Genomic DNA, 27,958 nt, shown 5'->3' with positions numbered 1-27,958 from the left:
GACCGTTAAAATATTACGATATGGCGTAATGTAAGCATCATTTAATATCAATTACACGTCGCGGAGCCGATACGCCTCGGGATTGCCATTGATTGTCACGGATTCCGCGAATGAAATAAAGAGAGAACGCTGTGGCAATGGAGGTACCTTTCCCGCGCGATCGACTTTTGCACGGAATTATTGTCGCATGTTACAATCATGCGACCGCTCCACGCGTCGCGATTTACGCTACGAGGAATACGCGTTCGAACAAACATAGTACAAGGTAAATATGCGTCATAGTTACCGATTAGATGATTGACAAAGAAAACTCGATCGGGAGCTGATCCGTCCTGCGTCCCGTTCCGTTCCGGAAAGAAAGTGAACCCCTATAATAGAGAACTCTATGAAGTTGGCTCGAGGCAGAGATGATCATCTCTAGCGCTAACTTCACACGTCAAGATGAGTGCCTCTACGATATATACTGTTTTGAACTTTGCGTTTTTTGCACTAATACGGCTAATTATTATTAATTTATGTTTAAATTATGTTTCACAAATTCTAATTACTTTTACTAATAAAAATAGAAAGTATGTGAAAATTAAAATATGAGTCAAATCGATCTCTCACATTGATCGATAATTGATTCGATATATCATGAAAACGATAATATCATTAAATATTATATTATTAGATTAATTATTTTATCTATATATTAAATTTATATAAAATAACAACAAAATATGGGTTTTTTTTTTATATAAATGTATTTTTTTATTTACAATATTTTTTGCAGTTGGTTTGGGGAACATTGAATCCGTCACGACGCCATCTGGAGTCTCGAGAGTTCAGTGATTAAACATTAACCTGTCTGTCGACTGTTCCTGATGATCAGCAATCTTGACGAAAACAGTTGTAAAGGTTAGATGACATTAAAAAAATGCATGTATACAATATACATGCATGAATACAATGTACAAACGACTTGAAAAGTAAAAAGTAGTTTCGCGTTCGTCACATAACGTAAGTATTAATTAAATCATTAAATTTATTTTCTGTCTGTTAATGTATCATTACATTTCATTTTAACAATAGAATTAGTTATTTCAAAAATCATGAATTGTTAATTTTAAAATTTTAAACTACTGTCACGTGATGTTCTCATTTTACACATGTATGCAAATTAATTACGCCGCTCTCTCGTCTCTCTCTCTCTCTCTCTCTCTCTCGGTTACAAATAAATTTAAAAATTACATCAGTCTCGTACTGTTTCTTTATAATAATATGATAATACTTATGCTTAATATTATATTAATTTCAGAAGATCAAGAATTTCTGGAATCCTGTTGACAAATTATTCAACGTTATGTGGAACGAAGATCTGAATACTATTGTTCTACCAACATTGTCTACAATGATTTTTTTTTTATTTACCATAAATTTCTTTCGATATCTCATAGGTAGTCCTCATATTCAGATTAGAGATGTTACAAAAGAACATAATTGGAGGGCAATTAATGGAACAACCAAGGTACTTTTAAGAATTTATAAAACTTGTAATGTTTCTTATTTGTGATAAAATAAAAATATTTATTATTTTCTAACAATGAGTATCTTTTTAAAAATATGGCGCTTATCTTTATAAATTCAAATATAAAATAATTATTTTAATGTCAATGAAATTATGAAAGTTAATTGTACTAATGTATAATTCTATGTTATGTGGATTGAATTTATTAGTATCAAGTATTAAAAACAAGAATAACAGTAAAAATAATAACAGTTTACGAAAAAAATGTGGATTACAAAAAACAAAAGCAATATTGAATTAAATTTATTAAATATACAAAATTGTTTTACAGGCGTATTATTGCAGTATTTGCGAGACTTTACTATTGAATCTTGATGCACTTTTCTGTGATTCTTGTGGTGTGTGCGCAGATCGAAGTTGCGTAAAGCTTGCTGATAAACAGCTAAAATGCAAAGCTATAACTCTTAATAATGATCAACAGATGAAGCATCATTGGATTAAAGGTGTATTATCACTCTGTAATTATTATACATGAATTATTTCAAATGTGTCACATTCTTTAAACACTTTTGTTTAAAGGTAATTTGCCACTTGTTGCTATGTGTTACATCTGTGAAGAAGAATGTGACATTGAACCTGGTCTCACAGACTGGTGGTGTTGTTGGTGTCAGAGATGTGTTCATGAAACATGTAAATCTTCTCTCTCTGAAGTAATTATTACCAATTTTTTGCTTTTTTAATATATTTTTTTTTATTTTCTAAATAATTTTTTTAATTAAAGAGAGATCTTATCGTAATGTCATACCAAAAATGTTTACTTGATATATAAATAATAGTCATTTAATAATAAATTTAGTAGTTTCTTAGTCTTAATATATAAAATTACATATTGTAACTTTAAATAGAAAAGAAAAAAAGCATTCCTTAGAGTGCAGTACTGTTATGTTATACAATGCTTTTTATTTCATGTCGCGATTTTTTCGAAAAAGTAAAACAAGCTGTAAAAAATAAACTTTTTTTTTCAGATATGTGATTTTGGAAAGTTCAAATTAATGATCATTCCACCAGGAAGCTTAGAAGTAATAAATCGACGAAGTACAGTGAGACGTAGACTGCATCTTCGTTCTGTTATACCACCAAACTGGCCTAACTGGAATCCGATTATTGTTGTAGGTAAGAGAATAGAAAGGAACAATAAGTATGTAGTTATTCAAAATACATCAGACAGTTATGGTACTGGATAAATCTTTTTTTGATTATTCTCACACCTTGCCCAGGAAATAGGAAATCAGGAAACAATGATGGAGGCCAGATTTTGTCTTTGTTTAGAAGGTTATTGAATCCTGCGCAAATTGTAGATTTAGCTGAACGTGATCCGGTCGCTGCTCTCGAATGGTGCCGTTTGTTGGGAAAAGAGAAAATCCCATCCACCATACTCGTAGCCGGCGGCGATGGAACCGTCGCTTGGTTATTAAATACCATTAACAAGCTCGAGCTGGAGGTGAATTCTTTTTGATACGGAACTTTCAGATGCACATAAGCTCGAGTACAAACAAAATGTTTTTATATGGTACAGCCTATTCCATCTGTAGCAATCATTCCTTTGGGGACAGGCAACGATCTATCTAGAATATTAGGATGGGGAAAGGAACACGATTCGCATTTGGACCCCATGGAACTGCTGCGGCAAGTTCAAGCAGCGGAGAAAGTGAAACTTGATAGGTATACATTTAAAAAGTGGTATATCTTTAAATTATTCAAAGCTGAAACTAAATTATGGCGAACAAGACATCTGTTTTTTGTAAAAAAAACTTAAAAGAGCTAAAAATAACAATAAATTTAAAATGTAAATATATAAATGGCCTAAATGCAATTGAAATTTCTTCTGAAAGTTTTAGTTTTAAACAGTTTTAATATTTTCTAATATAAAGTCAGTTATTATTTTAAATATTTTAAAACTAACTCATAATTATTCTATAACCTCTAAATCTTATTTGAAAAAGAGGTGGTATTAAAAATAGTTTTGCCTACTTTGATAATTAACATGGCAGAAGTTTTAGTAAACTAAAGTTAATGAAAAGTTATTTAAGATTATCACCAAGTCAAAAAAGTTATCAAATATGAGAATTCGTTCAATTAAAAATAAAATATATAAGAATATAAATTTTGAAAAAATAATGACAACTAGTAATTTTATGACTATCTATATATTACTTTAAATGTAAAAAAATACATTTTCTGTGAATTTTTATAAGATTTAACTTTTAATATATAAATGTAATATTGTGATTTTATTAAAAATAGGCCTATTCTTTTTAGCTGCATTGGTGCACTGATGCAACAAATTAAAGTGAGACAAACATATTTTTTCTTATTCTAACTTGTTGCAACTTCTAACACCAGTGCAGTAGTGCAGCAAAAGAGAACAGGCCAAATGTTTCCTTTGTAATATGTAAATGTACTAGTGATATAAATGTATCCCTATCAAATTAATATATGTCTTGTTACTAAGAGGTGCATTTTTTGTTTTGGACGCTGAAATGTTTAATTTCGGTTTTGAAATTACCGATTGATCAGATCTACACATATATAGTTTATGAGATTAGGTGGTCTGTGATGATAAAACCACATGGCGGATTGGGATTCAGAGGATCGTATCGCAACTTATTTATGTACAATTATGTAAGCGTGGGTGTGGACGCGCAAGTGACTTTGAACTTTCATCGCACAAGAGAGAGTCGATTTTATCTCTTTAGTCATAGAATATTTAACAAGGTATGCCTTCGTCACGTAAACAAATTTATAAGATATGAGTACAGCTGTTTGCAAGCACTCTGTATTTGTTGGTAGCTGTTGTACCTGTGCTTTGGCACGCAACAAGTTGTGGAAAGGGAGTGTAAGGATCTCGATAAAAGTTTAGAAGTTTATTTAGACGACAAGAAGATAGAACTACCTTCTATTGAGAGCGTAGTGATACTTAACATTCCATCTTGGGCCGCCGGCGTCGACCTATGGAAAATGGGGATGGAAGGTTAATTCTTAATAATAACAGTTCAATAAAAGAAAACACCGGATTAATTATTTTCTGTTTTTTTTTTTGGACGCTGATGCGCGCGCAAATTTGGAAATTTTTTAAATTTTTTATGACGTAATGGAACAATTAAAAATCGGATTTCTATCAGCATCCAGAAATTATAGGAAATAATTGGTCTTATTCAGTTATTAAATAAAAACTTCTTTGTTGAGTTGTGTAATCAATTTAAATTTAATAATCTCGGTTATACATCTTGTGCTTGACAGACGACAAAAATTCAGGAGTCCAAAGTATTAACGATGGCAAGTTGGAAGTTGTAGCACTTTATTCTTCATTCCACATGGCTCAGCTTCAAATAGGTCTCTCGAAACCACATCGGATTGGCCAAGCTAATACTGTAAAGGTATCTATTTGAAAATCTTTTTTATATCTACGATACCGTATACATATATTTTTCATTATTGTTTAGATAAAATTATCGCGGTCATGCGCTATGCAAGTTGATGGTGAGCCCTGGTATCAACATCCGTGCGAATTCAACGTAACATACTGTAATCAGGCTTCTATGTTGATGAGTAGCAACTGTTAAATGTATGTCGCGTGAACTTATGAGAATTTGCACAACTGCATTTATTTATATATTACTATGTGGATGCCAGCTAATATTTGCTAAATCTGTTAACTTAATTACTTGATAACGGCAAATTGGATATATAAAATATTAAAAAGGATGTAAGAAGGAAAGATGAAAAACTCTAGTCAATGTTATTTCACAAAAAAATATTCTTTATATATCTTTTATGAAATCTGTTTCATAATTCTATTTATTGATGCTTATATATTTATAATAGAAATATATAAATAAAATAAAATAAAACGTGAATAAAATATTATGTTTACGAAATTCTTCTTTCTCTAACAATTTGCTTATTGCATGCCTAATATTGATGTCTAGCTAATTGAGACGAAATTGTGCTACGAAAATTTTGAGCTGCGTTCCGTTTCACGCATAATGCATCTTTGTTGTTTGTCTGACGTTAAACAAAGATGAACAATGCATTATGCGCACGCGTGAAATGGAACGCAGCGTTGGTTACATACGCATGAAAAGTCGATAAGTAGAGCAATATAAATTTTTTTTTGTTCTTGATATAAAATCCAATTTATTAGTACCTAATTTCAAATGATTTAGAAACTTATTTGTTGCAAAATTTCTGTCAAAATCCGAATTTGTAATTATTTTATAATAATAGGAAGAAATAATGTGAACAAAAATTTTAGTAATTACTTTTCGAAAAAAGAGGAAACAGAAAATTAATTTTATTAAATTATGACAGAACGTCAAATGTATTTCTTATTGATCTTGACAACTGTTTGGGTTTTGCACGAGATGGCTAGAATAATGAAAGACATTGATTAAAATATACTAAAAAATTTTTTAATGTGAAATAAATTATTACGGAAAGTTTAATTGCATAAAATGTGTATTAAAATTTTATATCTAAAAAAAGAAAAATTATTCGTGAGTATATATTAAAATTACTACGATAAATAATTTATTCAAGAACAATTATTATATACATCTATAATTCGTAGAAATAATACAAAAATGTATGTACGATAAATTATGAATTACTATGTTAATATTTTTATACGCAATATGATTTTCAACATAATAATTATTAAATTTATTTCTTTTTAAAATATTAGAAGGTTTCTTTTCTAAAACAAAATCCGAATTGATCGCATTTGTATCGAAGAATCTTGGCGAGTTGTGGCGGCCCGCAAAAGAAAACTGTAATTTTTCCTTTTTTCTTATCCTGGAGTTGCTTGAATATTTTATCCCAATTGGGGCGACCTGCATTCGTTCTGGTTTTCAAACCTGTGATGAGATCTCGTTTTTCCTGATTAACGTAACAACGACAAACAAAATTAACGATGTCAAATTTTTTATTTAAATTTTATTAGCACAGAAGATTTTACTAGACTTGGAAACTAATCGCATAATAATTGATGATACTTAAATAATTATATATAACTGTAAAAGAATTTATTTCTGACCTTTTCGTGCAGAAGATCCAATGCTAACTGCAAGCCAACTGCCTTCATGTCGCTCTTTTGCAATGCACTTGTGATGTACATATGCATCTCCAGGAAATGTTCCATGGTAGTACCTAATTCAGCCTGTTCTATCTCAAGCTGAGATAGTAAGTTTACAAACCACTCAAACGACCGTTGGTTGCGATTAATCCAGAAGAAGTCCACCTATAAAATATTCTTTATTAAATCTAAATACAATAAATATAGCATAGCAAATATTTCCCACGGTATATTTTAGTATATCAAATTATAAAACTTATTTAAATAAAAATGTATTTTGTGTATATTAATATTGCATTATAAATTAATATTTTCTGCTATTATAAGATTCACACTTACAGTATTAGTGAAAATATTGAGCATCAATAATTTATATAAATTTTAACCAAAAATTTATAAAATCAGAGAGTGAAAAAAAGAGATGCATGAGAGTTAGAAAATTGCAAATCTATATTCACCTTTCGTAAATTCATTACAGTAGGAGGAATTTCACTGGCCCAAGAGTATGAACATTTTGGACAGGTGTGTCTCGCTTTCCAATATCGATGCATAATTGATTGTAATATAGAGGCAAAGGGTGTAACTCCGATTCCTGTGGCAATCAGAACAGCGTGCTGCGCTCGAAAAATGTGACTTGACGGTGCTCCATAGGGACCGTCTAAAAAGATCTATGATAACGACACGTTATTTACTCGACACAATGTAGTGACAAGTTAAAAAAAATTGAGGAAAAATAATATAAAAACTGTTGCAAGATTTACCTCCAAAGGTTTTCCTACAGGGTAATTTATAGGTGGCTGAGAAGAACTATTAGATTTTACATCTAAACTGTCTGAACTATCCATTGCTTCACTAAATCCTTGTCTCAGTCTTCCTTCTTCCGCCGCAATTTGTATCGATATCGGTGTAACTGGCATTATTTCATTTCCCTCCGCATTTGCATTTGATGCTGCAAACATATGCATAATAAATAAAAATGTTATGTCAAATAAATTTGCATTTTTTAATTTTATCATTTTTTGCACTATTTATAAATGCAATCAAGTAACTTAAATATTTTTTTACAGACATAATTACGACACTATTGTATAATTATAATTTGTATATAATTATTTATATACAAATTAATTAATATACAAATAATTGTATATAATTATAAATATTGTTGTATAACTATTACATTTTAAAAAACCTCTTTCTCTAAGCCAAGTAATACATTTTTATCTGTCATCTGTTCCATAACTTACCAACGTTTAACGATGCGTCGATCTCATTATCGCCCGTTTCGAAACTAGGTGTTTTGAAAGCGATAATGGTCGGTTTCATTCGCATATATCGGAAACTCTGAGCCAACGATTTATTCTGCGGGCTCAAGTAAGCTAAACCTAATGACTTGAACCGCGCGCACTTCATCTGGCATTCATCGAAATTCCTCTCCGATTCAGATCTCATGTAATCCCGAAGTCTACGAAAATATCGCTCATTATACTTATATGTACATGTATACAATATGTTAACACAAATTACATATATTTACAGACATTTATATTAGATTATATTGTTTTAATTATTTACAGCAACATTAACATATTATTAATAAAATGTTTGAAGATTAATCGAGTCAAATATACGCAAGAAAAAAAGATTAATTTTTTAAAAATAAATATGCATTATTATATTAATTTACTTACACCCTGAGCCGCTCTTTCTTCTTGCTTCTTATCTGCATATCGGGCATCGAGTATGATTTCTCAAGTGGCATTTTACCAAGGAATAACTGATGAAGTCTTCTGTCTTGCCTCGCAGACATATCTCTCCATTCCTTATTTGACTCGGGTGTATCTGTTAAATAAATTTTTACAATATAAACATTGTTTATGTTATAACTTTGAAAATATACTCGTTTATACAAATTTATTACAGAAATATTTATGATTAATTTTATGATTAATGCAAACTTGGATTTGTTGATCTTTCAACTCTCTTACAAGGATTATATATTCTTTCTAAAATAAATCTTACGTTCTATGGGAGTTCTTAAATATGTAGACTCGTTATTAGTTGATGTATGCAAAGGTGGCACGGTGTTCGATAAATCAGACACGAATGAAGGATTGTCCAGGTTGTGAGTATGAGGTATGGATTCCATCAAGGCTTTCTGCGTCGTGATAACTGGTGTCCTTTTGGGACTGAGGAAACTACATAGTAAGAGATATAGTAAAGACTACAGTTACAGAACTAATTATAACATGAAAGTTTATTTTATGTTACAAATTTGTAAAATATTATAATTTCGGGAAAATTCGATTAAAAGAGTGAAAACTATTGTCACTGATGCATTTACATCAAAAGTATATATATGTTTTTGATTTGTAAATGAAATAAACTCCCAATATCTCTTGTGTGTCCAGTATGAACTGAACACTTTGCATAAATTTTTAATTGGAGCAGAATCTTACGATTTTCTTCGAGGGACAAAAGCGGCGTCACAGTTCTCGGCAGGTAAAATATCACTGTGAAGTTTTATTTGCTCTTTCTCAAAATACGAATACAAAGTGTTGGTCCACTCACCGACCGCACGAATGTGTAGCCACATATAGTCTGTGCACAGAAATAATATATTAATTTTGGGAAAAATTATAAGTGACATATAAATGCAGGAACGAGAAACAACATCAATCAAAGTGCAAGAGTATAATAGCTTACCTTCTTGTTCGGGAGCACTGCTAATCGTAAAAGGATGCCACTCGTATTTTGCTATCACCGGGATTTTAACGAATACATAATCGCCGGGATGAAACTGAAAATGGGGTGGCCTTTTGATGACTAGATGAGTAACCTTCGAAGGTAGAAGCAGACCAGAACTTATGTACGTTTTTCCTCCCTGAGAACGTAACCACATTAGTCGACGAATCTTTTCCACTAGATATATGACGCCCGGGCCGACAAACCACTTCCAGAAGTTTGGGCCATGGAAGATCATTAGAATCCAAAATGGTATGTACAGCAGATGGGACCAATAAAATATCTTGCGACAAAGAATTAGTTCAATTAAAATAACGATAAAAGTATTGATCTTAAACGTCTTAGATCGTAAAAATAATGGTCTTTTTAGAAAGTAACTGGAAATAATAATACAAAGTGTATTCGTACCTCGAAGCAGCCTCCACGCCGTACAAACGGCATGGAACCGACAAGCATAATGACGAGAATAATAAACAGAACTACCCCAGTCGGATATGCACTGCCTGCCACCAGACCGAAATATCCGGGTCGACTCGTTAACAACCATTCGGACATGGTGTAGTTTCCACTATTCATCTTCTCATCTTTAATTATTATCGTGCCTATGAATATATTAATTAATTATTATTAATTTTAATTTCAACTTAATTTAATATAAAAGAAAATTTAAAATTAAAAAGTAAAAGTGTTAATATAGAGCGAATCAGACATGCGCAATACTTGATGCCCAAAAATTACTAAGTACTAAAAATTTTGGTATTTAAATTGAAATATATTACAAACGTTCAGCTCTTTCTTCGAGCCTTAATCTTAAATTAAAAATTAAGATAATAAAAATTATTTAACACAGATTTTTAGTACTTTAAATTACACTAATATAATGTGTAAGATCATTATTAATTTAAATAGAAAATCAGCAAAAGTACCGCAGTAAATGAGATGCAGCAGAGTGTGTACAATGCCGAAAACTCCAATCAGTATTCCTGTCATTTTATGAAGATATATATGATGATCTAAAGGCACTATGGAATTAAAGCTATGCGTTCGCAAAAATGTAATGCACTGGCGCAGCATCAAGACCAGAATCAACGTGCAGTCAAAGTTCAGACATTGCCCTGAAATATATTTTCTTAATAACTTAACTCTTTTATATTTCTATTAGATATTAACTTAATAAAAGTTTAATCTAAGGTTTTAATATAATCAACGTTTATTAAAAAATAACACCAAATATTTTTTTAATTTAAAAAACTTTTATGAAAATAAAATAATTGCCGCAAATTTATATAAAACATTTAAATATTAGTAGTTAAAAAGAGATCAGCTCTATTGTTATATGTTTCTTACCGCATGCACGCGCAACCATTATATAGCCATTGTAATTTCGATATTCATAACATCGGGAGAAGAAGAGGATTATGTTGATAAGCATGAATATCGAAATAAAAGCAATAAAGACGTAATTATTCTTCATGTATGGCTTGGTGAATTGGTACGGAAGAAGGGACCAAAAGGTCTCCAAAACGGATTTTTGCTTTATCTTCGGTGGTGGTGGTACCAGCCATCGATCTATGCTGCGATTATCATATTCTTATTCCTTACGTTTACTATTTGTTTTAAGAAATTAGCATTTAACATAATAATTAAAAAAGCATCAAAAATACAATTATAAATATTAACTGAGTAAATTTGCTTTTTTAATTTTTAGAATTTCATAATACTATACTTGTGAAACTTTTTACAGCTTATACAATTTTCGTCTAACCTGATCGAGAGATTCTTTAGCAGACCTTCGTGCTTCTCTAACTGTTTTTTTAGAGCTTCAAAGGTAATCGCTCCTCTGTTGCCTTGATCAGCATCCTCAAAAAGTGCAAGTGTTAAATCTTCGATTTGCTCATCACTAAACTTCATTTCATTTTCCTCCATACAAGCTCTCATCACATGTTCCAATTCGCGAAGTTGTATTAATCCATCGCCTTTCATTTGAAAAGTTAATGTGTGAAGTAATAAAGATTATGTACCTCCAGATAAGAATATAAAAATGTTTGACATTTCATTTCTCTATACACACGGTTTAGTTATTTAAAAGAAATATATACACGGAAAAAATTTACTTGTTTTAAGTTAATATATTTTATTAAGTTATAACTTTTTAATAGATTTTTTATTATTTTCATACATAAATTTTATTTCTTAGACTCTTATTACTTTATTACTTAATTTTCGGAAAAATATATAGTTTTTAAATAAATTTTACGTAAGTGAATAAACATGGATATTACCATCGATATCATAAACTTTGAAGAGAAACCTAATCTTATCGTTCGAAGATTGTCCAGCGAATTGGTGCATGGCATCTAGAAATTCTTGAAGTGATATTGTGCCGGAATTGTCTTTGTCGAATATTTGAAAGACTCTCTCGGTGAAAAACGGCTAAATGTAATAAGATAAATATCTAATTTATTCCTTGGCAAATAAAATTAATGTATCTGTCTTTTAATATAAATTCGATAAATTTTGTTTGCATAATTGAAACGAGAAGTAAAAATAAAATAATATGGAGAAAAAGGATAAAATTACGATTTTTATACTAGAAAAACGAGAAATTCAAATTTTGCTTTTGAGAGATGAAGAATACTTATGCTTCCTGCCTACGTTCTTCGAAATGACGATTGTTTTGAATTCTTCGCGGGATATTTCCCTTTCGTTTCCAACAGTTTGCTTAAATATTTTTTCCAACCATTCGAGGTTTCTTTTATCAAAGCCTGCACGTGGTCTGAACAAAATTTTGGTCAATTAATGCATAATACTGCGAAGCTAATGAAACAAAAGAAATAATAACAAACATCTACAATAAGCTGTTACCTGGTATTACTAACGCTGGATATCATATCCATGATTTGATCAGATGTTACGTATCCCCAGTTCTCGTAATCAATTAATCGGAACAATTTATCAACAATCTGCGACATGATTAATTAATTAATTTTAATTTGTTTGCTTAATTATTCACTAATTGTAGGCATAAAGACAATGTAACTTACTCCTTTAGTATAAAATATCTGCTGAAAATTGGAGAAATTTACTGAATTCTCCCCACATAGTACGTATGCAACACTTTCGATTTGATCAATAAAATCATTTTGCTTCTCGTTTCTAATAAAGGAATAAAAATAATGTTGAATAAAACAAACATAAATACACTTAGAGTACCATTAAAAAATCGCGATGTACGCATATATACGGTTGTTCATATGATGGGAATTTGTTCTTACGTCAGCCTTCCTTTGAGGAATTCGAGCCATTCATCTTGTTTTAGTAATCCATCACAATCTTGATCGAACAGTGTGAATAATTTCCCAAGAAGCACCTGGAATACATCGATAAATAGTAAAGTAGCAAATGCCAATAATCCTTTATTGGGAACCGCGCAGCAAAAAAGATAAATGCTGTAAATTCTTAGGAAGATTAAAGATTTAAAACCTCCATTAATTAAATTTTATTTAAAAAATGCTATAACGGGATTTTATTTGCTTGAACGCGATATGCATCTCGCTGAGAAAATTAATACTGCAGGCTGTCCAGGAGACCGTACATTTGATATGTAAATCGCCTAAAATGTGCCTTTTATTACATGTACGTGTAATCTGGGGCAAAGTTAATATGTGATAATAAAAGTGTATTTATTAAAATTCTAGCCTCAGGTGCGTATGATGTTAACGTTAACATTGATATGACGTGTATCGATCACCATCAGTGTGGATCTCGACAGCCGGCCGTACACATGTATATTTCACTCTCGATCATTAAGAAATGGGTCAGTGTCATGAAAGATTACTTTACGTGTTCCTTCGTCACATAAAAGATCCAGAAACACGTGTCCCAATCTCGTGAGATTAGTGAATATGACATATACACACAAATAATGCTTAAATCATTTTTTATGTACAATATATATTTTAGTTTAATAAAAGAAAAATAAAAGACTGTCTTGACATTGAAATAAAAAACTCATAAATATATTAGGCAAATAACAGCGCAACACTTGACACTAAAATATATTTTAACGGTTTGACATCCTTATAGAAATTTAATATTAGTTTTTTTTGAAAATTTAGGTAAAATCATAATTAAACTTTTTCTTAAATCTAATCTAAACGTTAATTATAAAGGACAATTCAAAGTATAATTGATTAAAACATTCATTAAAGTTATTAAAAATAATAAAATTTATTGTATTGACATATATATAATTTAAGAGAAAAAAAGAGAAAGATAGAGAGTTACTAAGATTTTATAATTGTAATAATGAAAAGAATTAAGATAAATAAAATAAAATATACGATGTTGAAATAAAAATAGTAATATGTTAAATTTAAGAATGGAGTTTACATTATAATTACAGTGTAATTAATTCGTGCTTGAGTTTTCAAATAAACCAAAAAAAGTATTTAACGTATCTAATGTCTCTAATCAATTATTCTCAATTTCTATGTCTTATATTGCAAAAGTAAGAAAGAAGATAGTAATCAATCATATAGTAAATATATATAATTTTAAATGAAGCTATTTAATTAAAAGGTTTATTTTATTTAACATTAAAAATTTATATTAAATCAACATATAACAAAAACAGATATTTGTTTCTCAATTAAATTTAATCAAACTAAATTATCTTTAATGTGACATAATTTAATTAAGTCTCAAATTATACAATTACTTTCTGTTTAATTAAATTGAAATAAAGCCTTGACATTTTAATAATTAGTATTTAACGACGTTTAATCGATAATGACAATCGATAGCACTTCAGCGATTTATGCCGGCGGCGGTTAAAGGGTTAATGGATAGTTGGTAAACGAGGTGTCCCGGTCGACGCTATGTTCTGCTCTATGATTGGTCTCTGTGATCGATTGATCGGTCCCCAGCGACCTGGAGGCGCTCGGGGCATCAAGGCCTTGCGCCTGGGGCGATCGGCCACCTTGATCGAAAACCAGGGGCCCTCAATAGAGTCCCTCGTTTGCTTCGATTATATCGTCACCGCCGCCTCGGGTCTCCTTTTCCTACGCGGATTCTCGAGAGTGAACTCATTGCCCGCTGATCGCGATCTTCTACAAAGGGGACGATTGTCCGATGGGTACATGATTCGAGATCGCAAATCTCAGTCGAAAGCATTTCAGCTCCGATAAGGAAATCTCGTCGCAGCACTCCTTATTCGGCAAAGTATCTTCATAATTGGAAGAGAAATGCCACCGCATTAATGAATTTAATCTTCTTATTCTGGAGCAAAATGCTTAGATTTCATGCAAAGAGATAATCTTTAAGGTAGCAATATTCTCCCATTGTTTTACTCTTTTCAAGTGAATAAATCTTTTCAAAGTGTAATAAATCTTTTCAAGTGAAAGCATTATAAATATTATAAGATTTTATTTAGTGATCTTAAATAGAATTGAAACTTTACGCTTTAAATATATAAACGGTGAATATATGTCACACTTGGCGAAAAATATTGCGCAATCTTAAACAGTTTAATGACAGCACTTTCCATCGAAGTGTGAAATGATTGATTGAGCGAGCGATTGTAATCTTATAATGCCGATGTGTGAATTTCGCTCTATTTTTATATGTCTCTTGTGAGTGACGGATTATAAAGAAAGTGTCCTCTCTCAAGAATTCAGAATATAAATGTTTAAATTATTTCTTGATGTTGCGATGGATTCTTTTGATGCTACAAGAAACTTTACACAAAAATTCAAGAGAACTATCCTTTATATTTTATAAACGTATATACATTTTTTTAATTTTAATTTATAAAGAAAAAATTTATTGGAAATGTCTGTAGTATATACTTGATTGTAATAAATGTTTGTTTAGGCAAATAGAATTTAAACTATTTGTGAAAAATATACTGCTTACAATAATGCATGTTACTTCTAAAAATTAATAAAAACTGTATTATATACATTTTTATTGTTAAATAAACGTATAATTTTATTTCAAAAGAATAAATCTATTATATATAATTATTTAATAATAATTATTCACCTTTAGAATCTGCTTTGTATAAAACAGGTTTGAATTTTGTAATAAAAATTAAAACTGATAAATCTGTTAATTGTTTTACTACTTTTAATATTCATTAAAATTACAAAATGTTTATATTATACTTGTTCATAGTTTTGCTTTATATTATATATAATTATTTTGGTTAAATAAATATTACTTTACAGTAGCTAAATAAACCACGGTAAAAAAAGACAATTGAAAAAAACCTGTAAATGCTTTTTAAAAGAATCGTAATTGCTCGACAGGCCAATATTCCTGAATGACGTAACATTAACATTTCATGTTTAGTTCCACACGAGCCTTCTTTTTCATCACGAAAGAAAGCGAGAGCCAATAATTACAATAATTGCAATTCTTCATGGCCGCTTTAAGAAAGTGCCGGATTACGATCACGAGGACGTTCTAACCTTTCATTATAAATCTATCGAAAATATACTTCTATCGGAATCTAGGCTAATGTATTAAACAATTAATATAGTAAAAATTTTAGCGTTGTACGGTTTTGCAAAGTTTATATTTATGATAAGATAATGTGTATACACGATTGAATGTGAAAGGCTTCAGTTTTTGACTTAATAATTTTTGCAAGTAATAATAATTGCTTTTTCATAAGATATGACACTTTTAATTTTTTGTCGAGTTTTATGATTTCTTTCTAAAGATAACTTACTTTATCACATATTAAGATAAGATTGAGATTAAGACAACTTGATATTACATATCAAGTTGTTTCGAAACTCTCTAAAAAGTCGTCATAAAATTAATATGTGTCATAAAATTTTGGATATACTTCTCGTATTTCATGAATAAATGGGGCAATTTTTGTACTTAAAAAAAGTCATGACAATTTAATCCGACATTTTTATGTATACCGAACAAGTTTATAATGCCTTTAAACAGTTGGCAAATTTCTGTTAAATTTAACATATATTGCATGCCCCAAACGGTGTTTGTGACTTTCTCAAATTTTTATGTTAAATTAATGTAAGGTAAAATGTTAGAAAGTAACATATAATATTTTATATAACATAATAAATGTCATAAAAAAATTAACACAAAACATGTATTATTTTTACACAATTTAGGAATTTAGAATTTAAAGAAAAATATTTCTACTATAAAATTAATATTTATGATATGTTTTGACAGATATGTTTTATTCATTTACCTTAGAATTTACGCCTTAAAACTACACTATTGTTATTTGTTCAGTCACCTATAAATTGTGTCATTTTAACTCTAAGAAATGTTAAATATTAATTTAACACAAAATATTCAAATAATACAGTTATGTTGTGTTAAACTAACACTTAAATTTGTTAAAAATTCAATAAATTGAACAAAAGTTTATAAATTTTTACAGTATCTGTATTAAGATTATAAAAATACAAAGTGTTTTTTACCATATACTTATATTATATTTATCTTTACGAAATTTATTTATATTTGTAAAAATTAAGAATTTTATAAATATGTAAGCTTCATTAATATTACTTCTTCTATACACTTTTTAAAATTATTTATTTCTTTTCTTGCTGATAGTATTATTTTTGTCTAATACATTAATGTTTAATAAAGGATAACCAAAATAAAAACTGCAGGTATAAAAGAAAAACATTGCATTATATCGAATATAATTTGATTGAATTAGTATATATATTTGATAATTTATCTACCTCTATCTAATTTATTTCACAGTACCTGATCATGAAAGAGTCTTCTAAAGGCCTCCTTGTTGTAACGTCCGGATCTTTCTTCCTGCACTATCTCCTTGCATTCTTTCAGGATAATCGTTCTTCTCTTCTCGAGCAGACACTCCTTTTCCATACAGATGATATTTTCTTCCATATTATTGAGTCTTTGTGATAAATGCTACGAGGAACAAGAATGTCACTAGATCACAGCTACTTCGGCAATTCATCACGAGATCAACAAAATTCCTGGCATTTCTTGTCGCTCATTCGTTCTCTTTGTTTGCAACACAAGCGATTGATTCAACGAATCGGTCCCGTAGTACTTGAATGGAAAGATATGTTTATAAATTTTCGTTGTTGTGTTAATTCAAGAAGAATGATCTACACTTATTGTGTACTATTAAACATTAAAAAACATTAAGAAATTTAATACTTTTTTGTTTGCAATCCACTAAAAAGAGAATAATAGAAAAATCAATGTTTTAATATCAAATGTTTATCAATTTTTTTCTGATTATTTATAAAAACATTTTACATAAGAAAATACAAAATGCGGATATTATGTTTAAGAAAAATATTATATTTTAAATAATTCTTTTATAAAAATTGCATAAGTTTTTAATCATTTCTATTTCAGAGATTGAATTAAAACAATAAAATTTAAAAAAAATTTATATTAGAAATTTATCTCTCGAACAGAGACAAAAATCCAGGCAAGTATTTTTTATTTAAAATTTATTAATAATATAATTTTGTACACAATTTCTGCTTTATTTATCTTAGTCCCGCGAATTAAGTTCAGAAACGTATAACGGAAACATTAACATAAAGATATAAGTAACATAAATACGAACCGGTCCTATCTCTCGCGGTATTTTTTTGCAACAAAATATAAACTTTTGCGGCTAAATTTTCCCCGCCACAAAAAATGTTAACATGTATCAATTAAAGAAAGAAAAAAATAAACTTCACTTTATCGCCGGGTATCAACAAGCGAGATTGCCGTGTTGACGCGCTTTGACGTTACTGAGAGAAGTCTTGAATGAAAATCATCCTCGGGGCATCAACGAAACGGATGTCGCCGGCTGGCTGGAAACGTTGGTGCCAGTAGACGTTCGTATTGGATCACAGAACGATACAGTGAGGGAAAGAGAAGGGAAGACAGAGAGGGAAACAGACGCGGATATTGGTTTCGCTGGTGATTCAGATCGTGTGGGGATATAGAAAAGACAGACAACCTTTCACTTTTTGACAAGATTTGGGTTCTTCTCCTTACCTATCGTAACTCTCCTCGTCCATCTGCTTCTTGTATGCATGTACAAAAACAGATATGTTAAGATCTAAGGCTATTTGCAAATAATTTTGCGAATTACCAATGGCAAAATTAAATAATACATAAATAAATTTCCCCCTAAAAATATTTGATAAAATTTTTTATTTTCTTATATTTGCTATTAATAATCTATCATTAATAATAATCTTTTACATAAATATATGTTCTTCTACGTAAAAGTATTTATTATACATTGAGAGAAAACAAATGCTGGATTCAAATAAACGTTTCTTTGAATAGTACTAATAACATATTTTATAGAAAATCAATAATATTTATTTCAAACAAGTAATATTTTCTAAATTATAGAAAACTATTACTTGTTATAAATAAATATTATTGATTTTCTATAAAATATGTTATTAGCACTATTCAAAGAAATATTTATTTGAATTTAGCATTTTTTTCTCTTAGTGCATGAATTGCAATTTATTAGTACTTTATCACTACATCTTCTGAATGGTGACACGGTGACTTTTAGGAAGTGCCGTTTTCCTTTACATATATTATGTAGAGAGATATATTAACAACGTATAATAATACAATATTTCTTATCAAGAAACAATATTTTTTTCTGTTGATGCATGTAGGTGTCAAAGTGAATTGTCAAGTTGTTTGTAAAATGTGTATCCGGTTTTGCGGAATATTAATTTATTTCGGCACTTTTTCTTAATCTCTGTGGAATGTAAGAGAGTTATGAAATCGATTTGACGCATTTAAGGTGACTAAAATTTTACAAATGTTAGTCGGTAAGTCTCTATCGACTGTTGCAAATTATTTTACGCGAGTGTAAATTCACATTTTTGTTAGCAATAATAATATGTAAAATACCGACGACTTATAGATTCACGTAGTGGACAATTCAAATGGACAAGCTGCGTGTTACATTTGCCGCTAATTAAATAAAATCCATTATTCCCTGTAAACGATAATGTTCGCATAATTCCAAATACCGTTCGGATATTGTAGTTAGAATTACCGCAACTGGTAGACCGTATTCGATCCATAAAGTTCGTCCGGAGATGCGCTTGCGCTTCCCGGAGAATTCAGCACTTGCGCTTTGGAAGTCATGCACGGAGCCGAGTCTTCAACGCGTTTTGTTGTCCCCTAGTCTCTCGGACAGGATCAACAACGCGAGCTATGAAGATATCCTGAAAATCGACGCTTATCTGAGATGAGCCTCCCGTCTTTCAAGCCGATTAGATACACGTTAGTTGATGGAAAGAGAAACTCCACGAAGGCCTGAGTTTACTGCTGGACAAGGTCTGATTTCTCTGAGTAATTTTTTTTATTGTTAAAATGTAATAGTTTTTTATGATGATGATACTTGCTTCAGTACTTCGGACATGTAATAAATCTTGTATCGTTATTGACAGGAAAAATATTGTTTTACGAATATAAATCTGAAATTAAAACTAAGTAATATTTAATAAAAATTATTTATTTAAAAATGTTGATTAGTATCTTAAAAAACATTTTTTATTTTTAATATATTCAGATTAATACTGAACAACATTTTAAAATTTAATTTTTAAGCTTAAAAGCTTAAAAGTTAATGGAAGAATTGCAAATTATATTTTAAGTTAAAAAACACAAGTATTATATTATATATACTTTGTGTTATAGTTTAAAAGTTTATTTTGCATATTTATAGATGACATTTGACGTGATTCGATTCACGAATATATTATTCTTCCTTCTTTGGAGCTCCAGTATAATAAGATGTTACAATGTTCCTTGCACGTTTAACACTATGTGCATGTGTTGGGTTCAGGATGACGATGATGATTTTACGAAGATGGATATTAGTTGTATGGGAGTTCCATTCGCACGATTTCCTGGTATGCGAAAAAAGATTAAATACTTAAAATTATTTTCTTGTGTTAATTATAAGGATTTTCTCTGATTGTTTTATCTGTAACAATAAACAATATGTTTTTTTCTTCTCATTATAGTAACACAATCATATGTATGTACAGTTATAAAACTAAATGTCCAGACATAGGATGAGGAAGTTTATTTTATGCTACAAATTCATCACTAAATATTATAATTTTTATAAGGATAAAAACATAATTAAAAGTAAAACTACCTTTAATTGATTTTTTTGCCTAAAAATTATAATATTCTATAAATTTGTATAAGCTTAAACTAAACTCCCAATATCTTGTGTCGGAACACTTGTTTCGATTGTATATACATAGAAAAAAAGAATATTGTTATTTTGACAATATCTTTAGTTTCAAAATGAAAATCTTAAAATAAGATTATATTGCGTTAAATAAAAAAATTTACTTAAATGAAGATTTATTTTAAAATTTTATATAGTTATATTTAATGATATTCTTGTTATTTAAGAATAATTTTCTTGAATGGAAAGGAAAAAATGTTGGATAGAAAATACTGTATGCTCAAATCGAAGATTATACTTTTCTTAGAATAAAATTATTAAAATAATTATATTATATTCTTGAAATGACAATTACAGTATTGAAATAAGACTATAATATAATGTTGAAACTCAAGATTTTCAAATTCTTCTAAGAAGATTATATATTGTTGCGTATATATAAAACAATAAACGCGTTCATATGAACATATAAGATCAGAGTTATTTAACACTGCTTTTTTTCTGTGTATGCATAACAAAATTTCGAAATATAAATAAGCAAATTATAATAAATAAAATTTATACGAAACATTTCAGATGTATCCGTGAGTTATGTCGCGCAATTAGATATTGTCGGATCAGGAATACAAGTTTTGGACAATGACGCGCTTGCGAGTTCCGCAGGTGTCGAAGCTCTAGGACTGGTGAGCAATCGATTATCCAGCATAGGTGACAAGTCTCTGCTGTAAGTTTCTTCTAATCTTTTTTTCTTTTTTCTAATAACAGTTTATATGTTTTACATAGTAAATTGATTGTAATATAATCGCATTTTGTTTATATTAATTTATGTTTTAATTTCTCTAATAAAAAATAAACTTATACACATATAATATTTAAATTTAATTATATGTACTATTTTGTAAGAGGTGTTACGGACAGCCTACGTTCACTGGATTTGAGCTACAACTCTCTTGAGGATGTGCCTTTCAAGGTTTTTCGCGATCTGAAAAAATTAAATTGGCTAAATATGCACAGGTAAGAGAAGAACTTGAATTTTTTAAATAAAATATAAGGTTTATTTTGCTTTTATAATAACACGTTAAAATTAATTATAAAAGACGAGAATGAGTTTTATTCAGTGTGATAAAAACTCATTAGGATAGTTCAAGTGGTTTTAAATTATAAGTTAACCAAGTGCAAGTGAAAGTTAACCCTTGCACTTGGTTAAGAAAGAAAAGAACCCTAAGAAAGAAAATTAAACAGAGCCATTACCAAGAGAAAAATTAATTTAAAACTCTAAACTTGACACCGGTTAGTAACTGTATGAGATTGATACGATATCATCAGGCTGCTACAATTACAGCGATAGTATCAAGCTCAGTATTTTGAATTGATTACTTTTTTGCACTGCCTCAGCTTATTTTTTACTTTTTGTTAATTTTAGTTAACTAACAATTTAAAATTACTTAAATTGTTCTAAACCTTTCACATAAGTGTACAATTCAATTTAGCTATTAAATTACTCAATTTATTATTATTAATAAATAAATTTGTTAATATTTCAATTTGTTATTAAATTTTCTGGTTAATTAATTAAATAATTACACTAAGGAAATATTTATTTTAAAAATGGTGTTCTTGCAGTTATTTATAAACAAAATAGATGCAGGTCATCAGTACTAACGTATCACTTTATTTTTTCAAGTTTTTTAATTTTTATTACATTATTATTTTTAAAGCTTAACATTCTAAAAAAGTATATACAACAAGAGACATTTTATAAAAAACATTAAGAAAATAAATTATTTTAATCATAAAATTTGTTAATTATATAGTAATCACTTAACATCATTGGATGGCGACTGGGGCCGTACCAAAGAAACTCTGACAAACGCATTCTTCGGTGATAATTCAATCACTGAAGTGCCCAGAATTTTTTCGAGTTTCGCCAATCTGGTGTGGTTAAATGTAGACAGCAACAATATTGAGGAGCTCTATAAAGATTCCTTGCCACCAAACATGCACACCCTGAGCATCAATAATAACCTCTTGAAAGAATTTCCACAAGCTTTAGGAAAGCTGAAAGAATTAAATTGGCTCTATATGAGAGGAAATGATCTCAAGTATCTGGAACTGCCCGATTTTCGCAGTTCCAATTTAGAGCTCATTGACGTGAGCGAGAACTCTATTGAATGGATAAAGACACCCATTCTAAGCAACCACACTGTAAAGATCAGAGACTTTAATCTAGACGGAAACAAACTGATCTCGTTGCCAGGCAGAATGTTCGACCGTCTTGAGACCAGAAGAATTCACCTGTCATCGAACAGTATCAGAAACGTTGATAAGGAAGCGTTTCGCGGTTTGGAAGACAGTCTGGAATATTTGAACCTGGAGAACAACGACCTGCCGACGGTACCAGTTGCTATTAGCCAATTGAGAATGTTGTCGTACCTCTATTTGGCCAACAATGAGATTAGAAATATTTCCGGTGAGGCCTTTCAGGAATTCGCGGAGCATCTAAAGGCCCTCTCTCTTGCAACCAACAGTTTGGATGCAGTGCCTGTAGCGGCTCTATCTAGGTACTTTTAATATTATCGTACGACATAGAATTTTTCCGTTCTCGAATTTTGACAATCATAAAAAAGATTTTTTACAACAATTTATTTCCAAAATGCGATAAACTCTACTTTAATCGAGAAAAACATTTTACATAAAAATTTTGGAGTACCTTTGTTAACGATTTTATATTTGTGCACACACGCACAAAATATATAAAAGTTATATAAGAAATAAAAGCGAATAACTACTTATATTTTTGTATTACATAATGCGTGTGGGATTTTGTATTATTATATATATTATAAAGGTTAAAGTAAATCACATAGCACGAGATACAAGTTAATAATATGAGATCCTAACAGCGGAAAGAAAGTTTGATGCAACGTATCTGATGATCAATTTTCGAAACAGATGCCAGAGGCTATTGCACCTGAATCTTGGTTACAACAAGATCTCCCATGTCGAGCCAGGTGATTTCGAGTGGGCCGACGACCTTGAGATCTTATTGCTCAGGAACAATATCCTGACGAAACTGAAAGCTGAAACTTTCAAAGGAGCCGGTGCGTCGCCTGTAATTTCGGTTACGAAAGCATATTGTCCGAAATGATAACTATATGTCGCGGAGAGTCAATGATATATCGCATTATTTATACTATCAAAGTGGACGGTGAAACTTTTCGCGTGCAAGTGTTATAATTATATATATGTATATGCGAATTTGCCTTTAATGGAGCTTTCTCTTAGGTAAACTGAAAGAGCTTAGCTTGTCCTTCAATCACTTGACGGAACTCGACGACGACTGCTTCGTTGGTCTCGAGGAGAGCCTAGACATTCTCGAGTTGAGCTTCGCCTTCGCTACAGACGTCTTCCCTCAGCGTGCACTCAGGCCACTCTTGAATCTCCGATGGCTGGTTTTAGATAACAACAATTTCCAGACAATCGAGGCGACAGCCTTTTACTCCTTTCAACAACTGCGCTACATTAACATGGAGTCGAACAGACTCCACTACTTGCCCGAAAGAATATTCCTCTCAAGCGTGCATCCAGAGTTAAGAGACGTCAAACTCGGATACAATTTTCTGGAGGCAATACCGGAGTCCAGTTTTCATAATCTGACCGAGCTGCTGTCTCTGGACCTAACCGGAAATCGAATAAAAGTCTTGGCGTCCGATTCCATCGTAGATTGTCCAAAGCTGGTGACCATATCGTTGGCTTACAATCGGATACACAAGATGGAGAGAAACGCGCTGTACGGTTTGGCCAGCTTGCGCTTCCTTCATTTGGAATTCAATAAACTGACTATGCTGGACTTGGGCGCTATCTCGGAGATCGGTGGCTCTGACTTTGCCTTAAACGTCTCCTACAATGCGATCGCGTTCGTCGACTCGGGATCTACAATGAATAATCTTACCAGATTGGATCTTGGATTCAATAATATCAGCCACTTATTGGCGGACACGTTTTATGGAACGCCCGATTTGAAAAATTTATATTTGCAGAATAACTTTCTCTCAACGATCGATCCTGGTGAGAAAACATGATTGTTTTCTTTCTGTTTTTTTTTTTTGTGTGAAAACCAATTCTTAGTTCTAGCTTCTTTTATCGACGCAATATATTTAGACTTGCGTTTCAAATTACAAAGCAGATGTTCCTTTGATAAAGAATTTTTTAACAACTAAATTTTCATTGTTTCAGGAACATTTGCATTTCCTCATTTGGAAACTCTGGACCTAAGTAACAACAAGATAGAAACGTTGCGCAAGCAGTCCTTCCACGGTTTGGAATCCCTTCAGTGGCTGAACCTCGGCGGAAACGAAATAACGCAATTGTCGACAGAGCAGTTCAGGAATCTGAAAAGCCTGAGAATTCTGATTCTCTCGAACAATAAGATTCGTTCGTTACCGAAAGATGTTTTCGAGGGTACCAAATTGGAAATTCTAGATCTTAGTCACAACAAATTTACCGTGGTACCCTCATCGTCGTTCTTGGAAGTCGGCTATACTCTTAGAGACCTCAACATGGCGGAGAATTTTCTGGATCACCTTGACTCGACTGCTTTCCCGACTTCTCAGCTAGTATCTCTGAACCTGGCGCAAAATCGTCTGACTATTCTGCCAGATAACTCCTTCGTTTCCTTGGGGAAATTACTGAGCCTGAACGTATCTCAGAATGTTCTTCAAGCAAACTTTAAAGAGCTGTTCCATTACTTACCGGATCTCAGACATCTTTATCTGGCCAATTGCGGCCTTAGAAGTGTACCGTTGTTGCCATTGACGAATTTAAATATCTTGGATTTATCTTTTAACAATGTTGACGAGACTACTGACAAGCAATTTCAGTACCTAGAAGGTTTGAAAATTCTCCTACTGGTAAATAACTCGTTGACTTCGATGCCTAGTGTCAAATTGAGTCTCTTGAGAGAGCTCGATGTTTCTGGCAACCCTATCGAGGTTAGTTAAAATTGAAATAATTAATAAAAGCTTTCTCTTTTTTTTTTTAAGTTTACTAAAAGAAAGATTAAGAAACGGCAATAACGTGTTGATTTTACAGGAATTGACGAAAGAAAGCTTCCTGGGATATCCGAGATTAGAGAAATTAAACTTAAGAAACCTAAATCGGACCAGATCAGTGGACAAGGATTGTCTGCAATCTTTGAAATATTTAAAACACCTGCGAATCCAAACTTGGCCGCAAGCCGACGGGTTTCATCTGCGTCATTTGCTGTTCGGCTTACCGCTTCGAACGGTCGAGATTCAAGTGACGGAGCACTTGCTGAAGCATCAGATACAAAATGTCTTTACGAAACATTTGAGAGAATTGACGATCACTGGGAGCGATCTTGAATGGATCTCTTCCGAGGCGTTCTCCACTATCGAGGGCGGAGAATTGATACTGAGAATCAAAGACACGCACGTTCAACGACTACAATCGGATATTTTTCTATCGTTGACGAAGAGATTGTCGCAGCTTACTTTGGACCTAAGGAACAATCATATCAACGAATTAAGCCCGTCGATAATTTACGGGAATCTTTCCTGGGAGACTGTGGGGACCAACATGGTGGCTGGTAAGGTTTGCAATATATAATAAAAATATAGATAACATATCAAAAATCTTTTTGCCTAAAATAATCTTGCTTAATAAAATCTAAAGTTGTTAGAAAATAAACACGCCGCTGATCTTTTCTCAGGTGGGCTGCAAGTGTCGGGCAATCCGCTCGAATGCGACTGCGAGATTGCATGGCTGAGTCTATGGCTGCGCAGGTGGCTCAGAGAGTCCCGACAGATTCACACGGCGTCGCAATCCGACGCCAGGCAACTCAGGACTATAGCCGGCCGAGCTGTATGCACGGAAACAACTCCATCTTACTCTTCCGACAAGGTCTTGCTGACTCTGGGTACACCGCACACCGCTTGTCAAGCGTCGGCCCTCAGCTCGGGAAATTACGAGCGGCTGGCGACAGCCTGGTTGGCCTTCGTCAAGTTCTTTATCCTCGTATTCATCGCCAATTAACTGCCAGTTCATAGCACGACAAGTTTCCCTGGGCCTAGTCTTCGAAATTCACAACGTGATCTTTTTTAATGTAAGATTTATCAATAAAAGTAGTTAAATAATTATGAAAAACGCTTCTTGTTATTTCCATGATTAAGATACTAAGAGACAGAAGACTACTCTTCATACACTGTAAAAAAAATATGTAAAATTACATAAATAATGTCTGTAAAAATTATATAATTTATGGTGGAAATGTATAAAATTGTGCGTTTTTACAAAAATTAGTATATTTACTTTTAATTGTGTAAATATATTTTCATTAAATAGAAATTTATAATAACAATAATATATCTCACAGTTTTTATGTATAAAGTTTTTGTAATATTATGTAACATAATGTATTACAAATATTATTATAGTTGCATTTTTACGTTTGTACATATATCTTAATTTAATTTTAAGAAAAATTGAATGTTATTTGTTGTAAATGATTACATGAATATTTCTACAAACTTTAATTGTAAATTTATTTTTAAATTACTTAATTACATAAAGAATAATAATTTTATTTGAAAGTTGTAACTTTATTCTCATATTTGTATATCTATAAATGTACATGTTTCACACTGGGTTTCAAAATTACCCACTGTAATAATTACAATTTAATATGTAATTTTTTTACAGTGTAGAAAAGAACAAAAGAGCAGAGAGAAAATAAATATAATATAAAAATAAGTATTCCAAGAATTTATCTTTATTTACAAATGTAATTGTCATGATTTTTCGCTTATGCTTTATACAGATGGCGAGGATAAAAATACACGAGAATGGAAAAATTCTTAAAAAAAGTAAGAATAAAGATGTATAGACAGTAAGGTACTTGTGGGGAATATAGAATGGGAGAAACAATTCTATAATAAAACTTGTCGACGCAATGATAATATATACTATTGCTTGCGAATTGAAATGAACACTTTCAATAAAATTATTTTCCCTAAACTTCCTCGTTGCGTTTTTTTTTACCTTACAGTTTCGCATACTGCAAAAAATTATTTACTGCTCTCCTCTTTTATACGGGCGGTGCTTGCGTGTGCTGCAAACAACCCTCGACATTCTCAGGCCAGTCGCAGACGTTCTCGTTAGGATTAAAGACCAGATTCGCAGGACAGGGCATGTGATGCTTGCGCTCGCCCTCGCACATGTAGTACATCGTGCAATCATTCTTGTCCGCATGATAAGATATATGATTGTCTTCTTCGTCGCACAGTACTTCGTTTGCTGAAAAAGTCATTAATGACACGCGTAAAAA

The 27,958-nt window shown here is 31.2% G+C and overlaps 4 protein-coding genes across 6 annotated transcripts in view; 2 read left to right on the top strand and 2 right to left on the bottom strand.

Annotated features, from left to right (window-relative positions):
- The first annotated feature begins 824 nt into the window (after positions 1-824).
- On the top strand, positions 825-5,432 carry LOC105833701 (diacylglycerol kinase epsilon). 2 transcript variants are annotated; one of them, XM_012675649.3, is made up of 11 exons: positions 825-1,002; positions 1,304-1,510; positions 1,842-2,013; positions 2,090-2,220; positions 2,536-2,683; positions 2,788-3,011; positions 3,087-3,232; positions 4,117-4,285; positions 4,361-4,541; positions 4,811-4,947; positions 5,014-5,432. In XM_012675649.3, exons 2-11 carry the CDS (start codon positions 1,346-1,348, stop codon positions 5,131-5,133), a joined length of 1,593 nt encoding a protein of 530 aa, XP_012531103.1. In that variant the 5' UTR covers positions 825-1,002; positions 1,304-1,345; the 3' UTR covers positions 5,134-5,432. The 2 variants fall into 2 exon arrangements, with proteins under 2 accessions (XP_012531103.1, XP_012531096.1); XM_012675642.3 differs by having other exon boundaries at positions 1,301-1,510.
- A 752-nt stretch (positions 5,433-6,184) lies between these two features.
- Positions 6,185-17,303, bottom strand: LOC105833684 (NADPH oxidase 5). Its single transcript, XM_028190855.2, has 19 exons — positions 17,157-17,303; positions 12,665-12,759; positions 12,434-12,545; positions 12,255-12,352; positions 12,045-12,165; positions 11,672-11,822; positions 11,155-11,365; positions 10,737-10,963; positions 10,316-10,504; positions 9,798-9,991; positions 9,351-9,672; positions 9,104-9,245; positions 8,667-8,842; positions 8,336-8,486; positions 7,892-8,109; positions 7,406-7,593; positions 7,103-7,312; positions 6,606-6,809; positions 6,185-6,448 (listed from the first exon to the last, which is right to left on the bottom strand). Exons 1-19 carry the CDS (start codon positions 17,301-17,303, stop codon positions 6,251-6,253), a joined length of 3,354 nt encoding a protein of 1,117 aa, XP_028046656.1. The 3' UTR covers positions 6,185-6,250.
- Positions 17,304-19,542: 2,239 nt separating this feature from the next.
- LOC105833692 (chaoptin) lies at positions 19,543-27,610 on the top strand. Of its 2 annotated transcripts, XR_001138826.3 has the most exons (11): positions 19,543-19,745; positions 20,137-20,323; positions 21,190-21,337; positions 21,517-21,627; positions 22,428-23,174; positions 23,566-23,714; positions 23,899-24,681; positions 24,850-25,604; positions 25,705-26,221; positions 26,345-26,737; positions 27,452-27,610. XR_001138826.3 is itself a non-coding variant. In XM_012675625.3 (10 exons), the coding sequence occupies exons 2-10, from the start codon at positions 20,137-20,139 to the stop codon at positions 26,665-26,667; spliced, it is 3,720 nt and encodes a 1,239-aa protein (XP_012531079.1). In that variant the 5' UTR covers positions 19,543-19,745; the 3' UTR covers positions 26,668-26,778. The 2 variants fall into 2 exon arrangements, 1 of the variants encoding a protein (XP_012531079.1); XM_012675625.3 differs by lacking the exon at positions 27,452-27,610 and having other exon boundaries at positions 26,345-26,778.
- LOC105837074 (probable chitinase 10) overlaps positions 27,382-27,958 on the bottom strand; it is a 40,127-nt gene continuing 39,550 nt past the window's right edge. Inside the window, exon 16 of the mRNA XM_036287843.1 lies at positions 27,382-27,927. Coding sequence (XP_036143736.1) covers positions 27,719-27,927 — 209 coding nt within the window. The 3' untranslated portion in view covers positions 27,382-27,718. The remainder of the gene's footprint in view (positions 27,928-27,958) is intronic.

Source organism: Monomorium pharaonis, chromosome 6, assembly GCF_013373865.1.
Source record: "Monomorium pharaonis isolate MP-MQ-018 chromosome 6, ASM1337386v2, whole genome shotgun sequence".
Classification (NCBI taxonomy): Eukaryota; Metazoa; Arthropoda; class Insecta; order Hymenoptera; family Formicidae; genus Monomorium; species Monomorium pharaonis.
Note: the sequence above shows the minus strand (reverse complement) of the source record. Positions and strands in the feature narration are given on the sequence as shown.